General features: G+C 43.2%; 1 protein-coding gene across 1 annotated transcript; it reads right to left on the reverse strand.

Moving 5' to 3' along the window:
* Nucleotides 1–305: 305 nt before the first annotated feature.
* On the reverse strand, nucleotides 306–3326 carry LOC104527066 (zinc finger protein DPF3-like). The gene is made up of 3 exons (XM_010170684.1): nucleotides 3215–3326; nucleotides 1811–1892; nucleotides 306–754 (listed from the first exon to the last, which is right to left on the reverse strand). Exons 1-3 carry the CDS (start codon nucleotides 3293–3295, stop codon nucleotides 684–686), a joined length of 234 nt encoding a protein of 77 aa, XP_010168986.1. The 5' UTR covers nucleotides 3296–3326; the 3' UTR covers nucleotides 306–683.
* Nucleotides 3327–10978: the final 7652 nt, after the last annotated feature.

The raw sequence follows: 10978 nt of genomic DNA on the forward strand, positions 1-10978 counted from the left end.
CCTGAAAGATAGACTTTTCTAAGCATCTGTGTGTGTACATACTGGTACTGTACTTGCTTCAGAGATACTAAAACCAGATTTCAAAAGATCTACCAAATCAAATAATTTGATCCAAGGTTGAAAGTGTCACTCCAAAAATTTTCGATCAGTGCTTCTCTCAGTGAACGCTTGTTCATGACCCAGCAAGTACTGAACTAATGCAACTCCCAAAGCTCCCTATGGATACAGAATGGTTCCAGCAAAGAGATTTCCAGTCAAGCCTGTGAAGAGAAACAAGTGGCGCTGCTCCCAGCCAAAGTACTCACCAATAATTCCTTGGAAGATATCTTATTACTTCTTCTTTAAAAAGAGGACTAAACAGAAAGCACAAGGCCACACAAAATTGACTTCTCCATGTCGTTATAACAACCCTCCCCCTTCTGTAATGCACGTGAGCCTGCAACAGCAAGCAGCAATCACACATAGCAATGAAGAGATTTCATCCGGTGCATTGTGAAAGTACACAATCCTTCTAGTAGAGCTCAGGAGATATGGCATTAGTGACGGTGAATACCACAGATACCTCTTCCTGTATTTGAGTGTCCATTTGTTTTGATGTGGGTTGTGTCATAGTGTTCTGGATGGGAATTGTGTGCTGGTATGGCAACACCAGGAGCAAAGTGTTTCTTGACTGCTGGAGCTCCTTAGGCTTGGAAGCCAAAAGCTGATGCTCTCTCTCTGAGCAGCTCCCGGCACAAATGACAACTCCAGCTCCCTGCAAACGAAGAAATCCTTCTTATAGGAATGACATCAAATCCAGGCACTCAGAGTTTATGTCAAGATCAGCTTGAAAAGGATATTAAATATTCCTACCATTGGAATTGCCTGTATTTTTCTGAAGCAGGCTGTGCTGCCTGTGGTGGTGTGTATGTAGGCTCTCTGCACTAGTTACAACACAGCTGGGGCGTGCATTTCCACTAGGTGTTTTATATTCTTATACATTCAATACACCACTTCCCAGTCAAACAGAAACCTTTAGCTAATTATTGGCTTAATTTCAAATTTTCCCCCTCCTGATTTAGTTTCCTCTTTATCAAAGTTACAAACATTTAGCTCCCGAATGTGTGATTGATTTGTAATTATTCTTGTCTCGCCCCTCATGTAAACCACAGTCATTCACGCTCATACGTCTGCTTCTCCAATTCTACTGCTCTCTGCAGATTTTAGTCAGAGAATCAATAATGGTAAGGGACTAGTTCCTCTGCTACACAACCAAGTGACAAACTACAACCAGTTGTAGTATATTCAGATTGAATCCCCTGCAGAGGACATAACTACATCCCAAATGTAATACAGACTGTAAAACTCTCACCATTCCAAGGCACAGACAGACCAGAGAACAAGGAGGGTCATTCCTCTTAATCCAGTCTCCTGTCAACAGGCTCAGCTGCACCAGAAAGGACCTCCCTGTCTGGGGCTTTCTCTCCAGGACTTTGACTTCTTAGGAAGGCCAAAGTCACAGTTCACAGGAGCTCAATTCAGTTGACTAAATTGAGGTGTCCAATGCCATCTGGAACTCCCAAAGGTACCCAGGACCCACAAAAAAGCCATGTCCTGGAAAAGGAGGTTGAGACCAGGCAAGATTGAATAGGATATCTCAGATCACACTAGACCTCCATGTCTATTAATTTTCTTTCTTTCTTGTGCTACCTGCCTGTGCTTTGCTACTGCTTCCTTAAACCTGCCTGGCCCAGGCCATCTTTCTGCAATTCTTCCCTTCTCCACAAGGACTTTATTGCGATTTTCAAAGCAGACTTCCAACATATGTTACCTTCTGGGGGTTCAAAGACTGGAGGATTCAAGCAATACATGTGATAGCCACGGTCACAGTCATCACAGAAGAGCAGCTGGTCCTGAGGCAGGTTTGTTGGGGAGACAGTAGGGAAACAGGGAGAGAAGGAGAGGAGAAAAGAGAGAGAAAGTGATGTAAATTAGTCTTTTGCCAAGATGAAAACATAAGCATGGTAACCAGCAGTACTCAGCTAGGAACACAGAGCTGCAACATAGAGATTGAGACTACAGGGAACGTAAGAGGCTATAGGCATCACATTTTTGTGTCCACAGTCAACCACCATATTTCTGAGAGGTCACAGAGAGCCCTTCTCATCACAAAGGCAGTTCAGTTTCTAACTGGGAAATCGCTCTGAGAGGTGAAGGACTTCCTCTCCAAGGTGGCCTCATGATGCAGGAGCAAAAGCTGTTAGGCCAAGGATATGCTGTAATGAGAGGACAGGTTTTGCTGGCTCCAGTGTGACCACATGCTGGATCTCATCCCTTTAGAGGAAACCTTTCCTGTCAAAAGCCTGGACTTAGCCATTTCTCCAAAACTCAGCTGAGTAAATGCTCTGTGAAACAGATGGAAATGACATTATCCCACCATGTGGTCTGCAGCTCTTTCATATATTTTTTGAGGAAAAAGTTGTTTTGAAGTATCCCATGATTCCTAACATAGAACAGCTCCCTGTTTTCAGATTTCCTTATTTATTGCTAATGCAAAAAAAAATCTCAGGCTTCAAATTTATTCTGCTATAGGGAATGTAGTGTTAGCTTCAAAGTTCTCCAGCCACTGTCAATTCTCCAACTTTCTCACAGACTACCAAAGGCCCTTGGCATCAGATTTTAACTGAAAACCCCTCAGAGAGGATATTTTTCAGCTGCAGGCTCTGGATCATGGGTTGGAAATCACTGGGATGGGTGATTAGGTGACTAGCGAGAGGCCTAGCCATCCCAGTCCAAATACTTTAATGTTTCCCAAGTCTTGTAATTAAGATTTTAAAATCATACCAAGAAAGTGAACAAAATCAGGGACAGAAGAAACATACCTGCCATCGCTTGGGTTATCATGCATTCACATCTGCTCCTGACTACCATATTGAAGATACTACTCTCTTGCAGCTCCCTGCAAGTTTATGGCCTCCAGCTAATTTCTATTGAATAAGAATACAAACCACAAGTATTGCCATTTTAGGTGGTCCTATACAATACCCGTGGTAATTTAAGCAGAGACCAATGGCTGAAGGGGTGCACTGGGGATAAGCCCATCTCTGCTCTCAGGAGTGGCTCTTCCTCAGAGACGTATGGAAGCAGCAGTATGGAAGCCATGACCCACACCATTGCCATGTGCTCCTCAAGGGCACAGTGATGCTTATTTGCATGGAAAGGTAAATGAACTCACATCGTTCTCAGAGGTCCCACAAAGGCTGCAGGATTTGCACTCAATGCACTGCCACTGATAGGTTTTTACAGCCTCAGTCATGTTTGTGGTGAACTGCAGGCAGGTCGGGTGTCCTGAGGAAGATTGGAAACAACTGTCATTGTTAAGCCTTAATTACTGCTTGTTAATTAACCAGTATTAAATCTGGGAACAAAACACACATGGACATGGACTGATCACAACATGGGCTGCAACTAACAGATACCAAAGAGGAAAGCAGGCATTAATCCTTTCGCTGCCGGGCACAAGAGAAAATCAGAGTCATCCCCACCCATTCCCCACTGGCAAAGCAGTTTTATTCAGAGCTCTTAAAAATGGTTTGGCTTTGGTTTGGTTTTTGTGGGGCTTTTGGAAAGAAAACAAGAGAAAGAATGAAATCAAAACCAAACCCAATTTCAGAGACAGCCCATCCATCTTAATAGAAATTGGACTACAGTTTCAATTAGCATTGTTTCGACTGGACTGAAGGACCTGGTTGAAATGAGGTTATTCTCTATTTCAGAGCTTCCCTGCCTGGTGTCCAAATGGGTGGAACAATTCTGTAGACTTTGCTTAAATGGAAGCAGTAGCATACAAAGAAGAAGCAAGACAGGATGGAGGGATACAGCTTTTAATTTTTTTAAGAGCTCTGCCACTAAAGTTGGTTGGCACAGAAGAAACCAAATTTGCACAGCTAATCTTCCAGGATCAAAACAAGAAACTGAAAGTAAAAAACCCCAAGCCAATTCCCACAACAAACTAAATGAAAGGAATAAAGAAGGAATATCTAGCAGAACAATCACATCTAACTGGGAAGGACAAATTGCCAGAGTTACAACCCCCACCCCTACATGCGTGTCGACTCCAGCTTTGCAAAACAGCGGTATCACAGTAGCAGGGTCAGCAATGGGCTTTCTGGAGGAAAAAATACAAGCAAACAAACAAACCAAAGGTAGGATCAGTGTTCCTTCTGCAAAAGAAAACAAGAAAAATATACCACTGAAATAAAGTGCTGTACTCCCAAACCACTTCCATCAGTCTGAGGCAGTCCCTAAGTCACCTGCAATAAGCTACTGCTTGCCTTCTTGGAAAGCCCCATATTTAGCATCCCTCTGACAGACATAAGCATTAACATTGTGCATGGTCAGGGGCAGGGGGCATGGGACAGAGATAACCAATTGCTCGTCTATAGAAAAACTAAACATAGAGGTATGCACATCCAGCACCACCACATGCTAGTTCTAGAAATTTATGCTGTCAGGTGCGTGGGTTTTTTTCACCTCTAGCCAATCTGCTGATCCTGCTGATGGAGGCGGAAAAGAGTTTTTCCTGCCCATATAATCTATAAGACTATAGCCAATGGGCAGGAAAAACTCTTTTCCACCAGCCTAAATGTCTTTTTTAAGAGTGGATAAAGAAAGGCTGCTACTCCAATAAGAAAAAAAAAAAAAAGGCACAGCTACAATAGATGTGGGCATAGATGTGTTATCTTCATTACCAGACCTATTAGTGGCATTTTGCTGTTGTCCCATCACCCATCACCACCCTACAAGAAGCCTCTATATTTTCTAGTCAGTGAAGCAAACAGTTGCTGAGAATTGCTGGGTAAGGCAATAATACTTTTACGTGCCCACGATACCACCAAATGGTGTAATAAGGATTATTACAGTTACATTTGCATGGTAGTGATATGAAAACTAAGCCTGTCCAGAAAAGAAATGTGTGTACATAAGTTATTAAGGAAATTGAATAGAAAAGAAAGGATATATTTAAGGAAGGAGGGATCAATGACATTGTTCATATCACTCAAGCCTTTGCATAAATAAATGTTTTGACGGCACTGATGAGCTCAGATGGGCTAAGAAGATCACTGGGTTTTTGAGCCCTTGAAATGTCAGCACAAAATAAGAGTCAGATTTTACTGAGATTTATAGTGGACTAAGCTGAAACTAAAGCTCTGGGGACCCTGAAGCTGCAACTGTCCAGAAGAAGATTTTGTGACACGATACCTTTTCTTGCTGAGAGGACCTCATAGAATTTTTGATACTACCAAACTAGTAGAACCTGACGTGACACTGAAATGTTCCTCCAGATCTGATTTACAGCAAATGTGGAACCTCATTCCAAAACAAGTAAACAGAACAAATGTGCCACACTACACATCGGGGAGGAATTAATCCCAACAGCAGCAAGGTGGCATCCAGAAAGGTTGTACAGTGCTGGAATACATCAGAGAAAAAAACTTATACAGGGAAGTGAGTTAATCAGAGAGTTAAACAGCTTCAGTCACATTTGAAAAGGAACAGAAAGAATGGAATCAAACTTACAGAAATAAATCATAGCTAAATGCATACACACATTCATGTGCTCACTTGCCTGCCTACACACATTGCTCATTGCACAGACTTCAGCTAGAAACTCTCCCTTTCTCAAATGACATGAAGGTCAGGTTCTGTTCACTACTGTATCTCTGCCTCTTCACAGCCATTCCTGATCTCTTCTAGCTATCAGTCTTGACTATCTCGTTCCTCATTTGCCTTAAAAACACCTCTGCAGGTTTTCTGTGCTGTATCATCCTTGAAGTGATCCATCCTATTTTGCAGAGCCTTTCTTAAGAACCACACCCACCACAAGTCAAAATGGGCTCATGTGGGATGAGGCTTGCTTAGAAAAATATTAATAGTGGAGTGAGCCAGGGTGGCTTCTTTTTAGTAGCAATATAGAAATATTTTGCAAAAATATACCAATTTATTCACTCCATTGGGGTCTCTCTCCAAATGCTGTGACTACAAGAGTCCAACAAATGCCCACAGCCTTGTCTGCATAGCTGTATATTCTGTGTTAGCCCAGGGCTTATGGCACATCTAAGGCAAAGAAAGTACCTCATGGATATGTGTTTCTTCAGTCTCTAAGTCAGATCATCTTTTGCATTAAACAACATGCCTTGTGGTACCATGACTCCAACCTAATGTCATTGGAAAGACTATTTTTACTTATGCCAGCAGCATGATCAGGCACTGTAGCATATGGCAAGCATGTCAGTAGATACTCAAAACATTAAAACTTTTTTTTTTTCCTGCCCTCCCTGTTCTCCTTTTTCACAATCTCTCTATTGTCCTACTACTTTGCTTTAAAACCCAGTGTTTTTCATGACCTCTGAGAGAATTCACATGTCCAAGACTTTCTGGAGCAGGGTTAGTGAACACTGGCCCTGCTCCATATCACAGCACTTCTTGGCACTAGCTCTGTGGCAGAATACCTGAAGACAAAGCCCTGCAGCTGCATATGGCAGGGTACTATAGGTAGATTCAATTTTTATTTTTTTTTTAAAGGCTAGTTTTGCCCACAAAAAATTTTGCTTTACAGAAAAAGCAGTCCAAAATGTGGTTCAAGTTTCAGACACTGTGGTAGTGCACAGACCACAGAATTTAAAGTCTTTCTTGCTTAATTTCATCACTTATGTGGTCAAGATGAAGAAATAGTCTTATTTCACTGATCTCGAGATAAATGGCATTTGCTACAGTGAAGGTGTGCAGCAAAGAGTCTGCAGCTGGAACTCAGTTAATAATTCAGGTGGTGGCTCAGCCCTGGCAAACCCTGGATCACTCTCACATATCTGTATCAGCTCCACAGATCTAACAGAGGGAAGAAGTAACACATATTTATGGTGTCACTGCAGTCAATAGACAGACCTCTAAAATACACCCCAGAAGAAGTTCTTTTGAAGGAGAAGGTGATATGTTAACATCGACAGTTTCTAATCTACCATAACTACTCTCTGCCTAAACTTTTGCTATGCTGCAATAGCTATAAACAACAGAGACAATAAAACTTGCAGTGAGGTTTCCAACAGCTCATCCCTTTGTCTTAAAGCACTATTTTAAAGCAGAGAGCAGGCCTGAAAGCTCCCTCATCTTTCTCAAAGCTCTTCTCTGGATCTGAACCCTGTGACTGAGACCATATTTTATAGTGACACCCGTGTTTCACATGCCACTGGCTTTAATTGTACACTATGTCCACCAGACATCTGGTTGGAGGAGTGGGGGGCGAACACATTCAGAGACCATTCCTTGACTCTCACAGCTGGTGCAACTGCAGACTGTTGGTAAGGAGAATTTTAACATCAATACCCCCCCTGCCAAAAAAAAAAATAAAAAATCTGGAAATCTCTTCTGCTTACGCTGGCTGTATAACACTAAAGACCAAACCTGACATTAAAGGGCAGGAGCAATCTGCTGCTTCCAGGCGCTCCGTGACCAGTGAAGGCCTCATTAGTGCTTCTTCAATAATGGATTCTGCATCACAAGATTAATTGCAGCCATGTGCTTTGTCACACCCGCCACAGACTATTTAAGTTAACAATCCAATCAATAACCTTTTTCAAACAAAGGCAGGGGAAAAAAATAAGCAAAGACTCCTTTTTTAAAACAAATGTGAAATTATTTATAGAGTAAAAGGAATTTTCACAGTTTCCAATTCTTTCCCTTATCTTCACTGTGTAGTGGTGGGCTTTTTAATAAATAGCATAATGAAAACTCACAGGGCTCCTGGCTGTATTACATCAGAATTTATTTCATAAACTATTCAGGTCTTTAAACAACTATACATACATATTACAGATATAATGACCTATGTCACAGGAATCCCATCTAAATAATGGAAGTTTTACATGCAAAGAAACTGCAAAATTTCCTCCTGCTAAGATTGAATAAGCATTGCTATGACCACTGCCATCATTAGACAGAATTATTACAGTTTTTCATACAAAAGAAGGAAAAAGTAACTTTTAATTTTAATGAGGGATATGATTTTATGGTTATGATATAAAAATTTAGCCCTTATTTGTATGCCTAAGAATGCATGCTTATAGCTATGTAGTGACAACAACAGACGGATTAGAAAGGGCCCTTAAAAACCCAAACCATCCAGCCACACTGAAAGTCTTGGCTCTGCCATAATCCCAGGGCTCAAGGAGCTGCAACTCTCAAAAAAAGACCAAACATTACTAAAGGATGAGGATGGGGGCTCTTAGCATTTTCCCGGCCCCTCTCATCTTGCAACATCAAGACGTTATGATTCAGGGATGCATGCCTGCCTGCTCAAATGGAGGTACTCATCAACAGAAGCCTTCGACAGTGTTTGTGGGGTGAGGATCCGAGGCACCACCTGCCACAGTACATCTGTGATAAAGGGAAGCAGAGGTATTTCATTAAGAAAAACAGAACAGATTTCCTGGCAGCCAGGGCAGGGGTGGGTGTCAGAGGCTGCAGGTGAAGAGCTCTTGTCTCATCCCCTTCAGCACAGAGCCCTGCTGAATCCAGCTTCTTAAGAAAAACAAAGAAACAAAAAAGGAAATCTCACTCATAGGCACCATTGGCTTTTACTACTTTTAGACAGAAGAGGAGAGGAAATATTACCACTGTGAATTTCTATGTCCTGATGGAAATGAGAAAACCTGGCTGTTTCTTCCAGTGTCTGAGGCACTGTGTTCCAACACTGCCAGCTCGGCTACAGAAGTGAGTCCGAAAGGACTTGGGGGCCTCAGTGAATAGGCTGGTCAGCCTGATTTAGTCAGAGACCAACTTTCCTCTAATCTAACATGCTGCAATATGCTAGTAATTGTGGAAGAATTAGCACCTTTAATAATTGATGAAGCTCTGAAACCATTCAGCTGTAACAGAGCTTATAGTTCCTATTATTTCATTTCCTGGCCCTGTAGTCATTCTGGCCAGCATGGACAGAGCTTAAATTGAGCCCACAGAAAGGGAAGGGGCACTCTGCTGTATTAGCACCCAGGACTGGCAGCCAGCTGCACTCCGGAGGTGGTGGTTTGCTTCTTGGTACTACCAGATCCAGTAGAAAAAGATACGTAAATTACAAGCAATTGCTCAAATATTCAGCACTGGTAGAAGAGAGCTCCCTTTAATTGCTCACCCAAGGGACAAATAAAACCCCTGTGCAAAAGATAGTGGTTCAGTCCCAGTTAGGCAGGTGTAGCTGGAGTCAATGGGAGCTGAAAGCAGGACAGACCTGTGTTTGAAAGCAATTAACACTGGAGATCTCGAGGAAGTTATAAGATGGTGGTGTATGGAAGGTGGCACTTGCAGTTCACTCTTCTGCACTACCCTGTTGTTGCTTTAGCTATGCAAACACCAAAGTGCACAGGGGGAGCAAGCTCCTAACAAAACACTCCTCATCTTAAGGCACTACCCAGAAAATTTTGTTGCCTGAGGAAAGTCCATCCACCAGCTCAACTCACTTCCAGCTTTGACTCTATAGCGCCACATAATTTCCTCTGAAATGTTTTTAAGCGCCAAGAGCATCAGGTAGGACAAAGAGCCTGGGCTACAGAGGGCATTGAGAGCAGAGGTTGGCTCAAAGGCCGCTCATGTGCATATACAAAATGAATGATCGGTGCATACACAGACACACATGCACCCAGAGAGATTATTGGCAAACAAGGCAGAGTAACTCTGTCTAGCACAGGGTGGAGGGACCTGGGTGGGATTTGGGGGTGGCCTCCAGAGCAAGCAAAGAGAGCCAGGAGCAAGATATTCTGGGCATCTTAATGGTTTGTCAGTCAAATCACACTCTCCCCACACAACATCCCTCTGGTAGCAGATGCCACAAGTCTTACAGGAAAATTACTTGAGAAATGTTTTAAAAACAGTTTTAAAACTGCAATAGGTTTGCACATGCCTTTCCTTGCATAACTCCCCTTCCTCAGCATGCACAGTTCAGCCATACGTATCTTAGCAGGGAGAAGTGAAAAACAAAAGTTACAGATTTTAAAAGCCTCTAAAAATTTGTGACAATTAACTTTGGTGTTTACAAATCACCACCCTGGGAGAACCTGATTTGGGCTGGTGATGCTGCATCCAGGCCCTCTGCTCTGGGCTCAGGTTTGTCAGAAGGAGGATGAGCCCTGTTGGGGTGCATGCTACTGTGTGGGTGTTCCCCTCTGCCCAGGCACACCTGCCACTCCAAAACTGCCTGGGATGGGCTGAAATCTGCATCTCCATTTCCTGTCGTCGGGGTGTTTAGTCTGGGGCAGATCTGGGGCTCCTCTGGATTCCCCTCCGAGGCTGAGCAGCAGGGATGCAGGCACGTGCCTGACACACACTGCTCAGCGTGCTGAGAGATGTTGTGATAACGCAGAAGTTAGACACTGTTGGCCGCTAGACAAAATAGCTATTTCTTGCCTAAGAAAAATAATGTGGAAGCACTCAAATAACCTCGTACTGAAGCATCAGCTTGTTAATGCACTGGTAAGTCGTGCCAGCACTGTACAACTCCTGGGGGTGAATTAGGTCAGAGTGACCTCCAGAAAACCCACTAGGCTGCATCGTTACACCACTGCATTATGGGTAACGATCTGCTAATTGCCAGGGGGCACTTGGGCTGCTTACCAACACCAACAGGAAGGAAACCTGTCTGCAGGCACTGAGCAGACTCCATATGCCAGGGACATAGCTCCTAATAACAAGAATAAACCCATTTATAGAACACAAACTGGCCAGGAGGACGGGCACCGAATGCTAATGCTGCCCAGCAGGTACACCTCGCGGGGGGTCAGCTGTGTGAGATTCCCCAGCAACACCACCCATGCAATGCTGGGCAGAACAGGTTCTGCATTTGGTTGCGCAGTGAAGTAAGGGTGAGGTAGATGGAGATGAAAATGCAGGAGTGGGAGGAAGGCTGCTTATCCAGACAAGATGAATCACCACAACCTGGAAAGCCACCATC

Source organism: Antrostomus carolinensis, unplaced genomic scaffold (assembly GCF_000700745.2).
Source record: "Antrostomus carolinensis isolate BGI_N321 unplaced genomic scaffold, ASM70074v2 Scaffold5406, whole genome shotgun sequence".
In the NCBI taxonomy this organism is placed as follows: Eukaryota; Metazoa; Chordata; class Aves; order Caprimulgiformes; family Caprimulgidae; genus Antrostomus; species Antrostomus carolinensis.

Bases quoted from the DNA above. Each gene is read 5' to 3' on its own strand.
- LOC104527066 (XM_010170684.1), bottom strand. From the start codon at position 3,295: ATGACTGAGGCTGTAAAAACCTATCAGTGGCAGTGCATTGAGTGCAAA. The intron at 1,893-3,214 runs GTGAGTTCATTT...AACCTGCCTCAG, and splicing joins GTGGGACCTCTGAGAACGAT to GACCAGCTGCTCTTCTGTGA. The intron at 755-1,810 runs GTAACATATGTT...CTTCGTTTGCAG, and splicing joins AGTCTTTGAACCCCCAGAAG to GGAGCTGGAGTTGTCATTTG.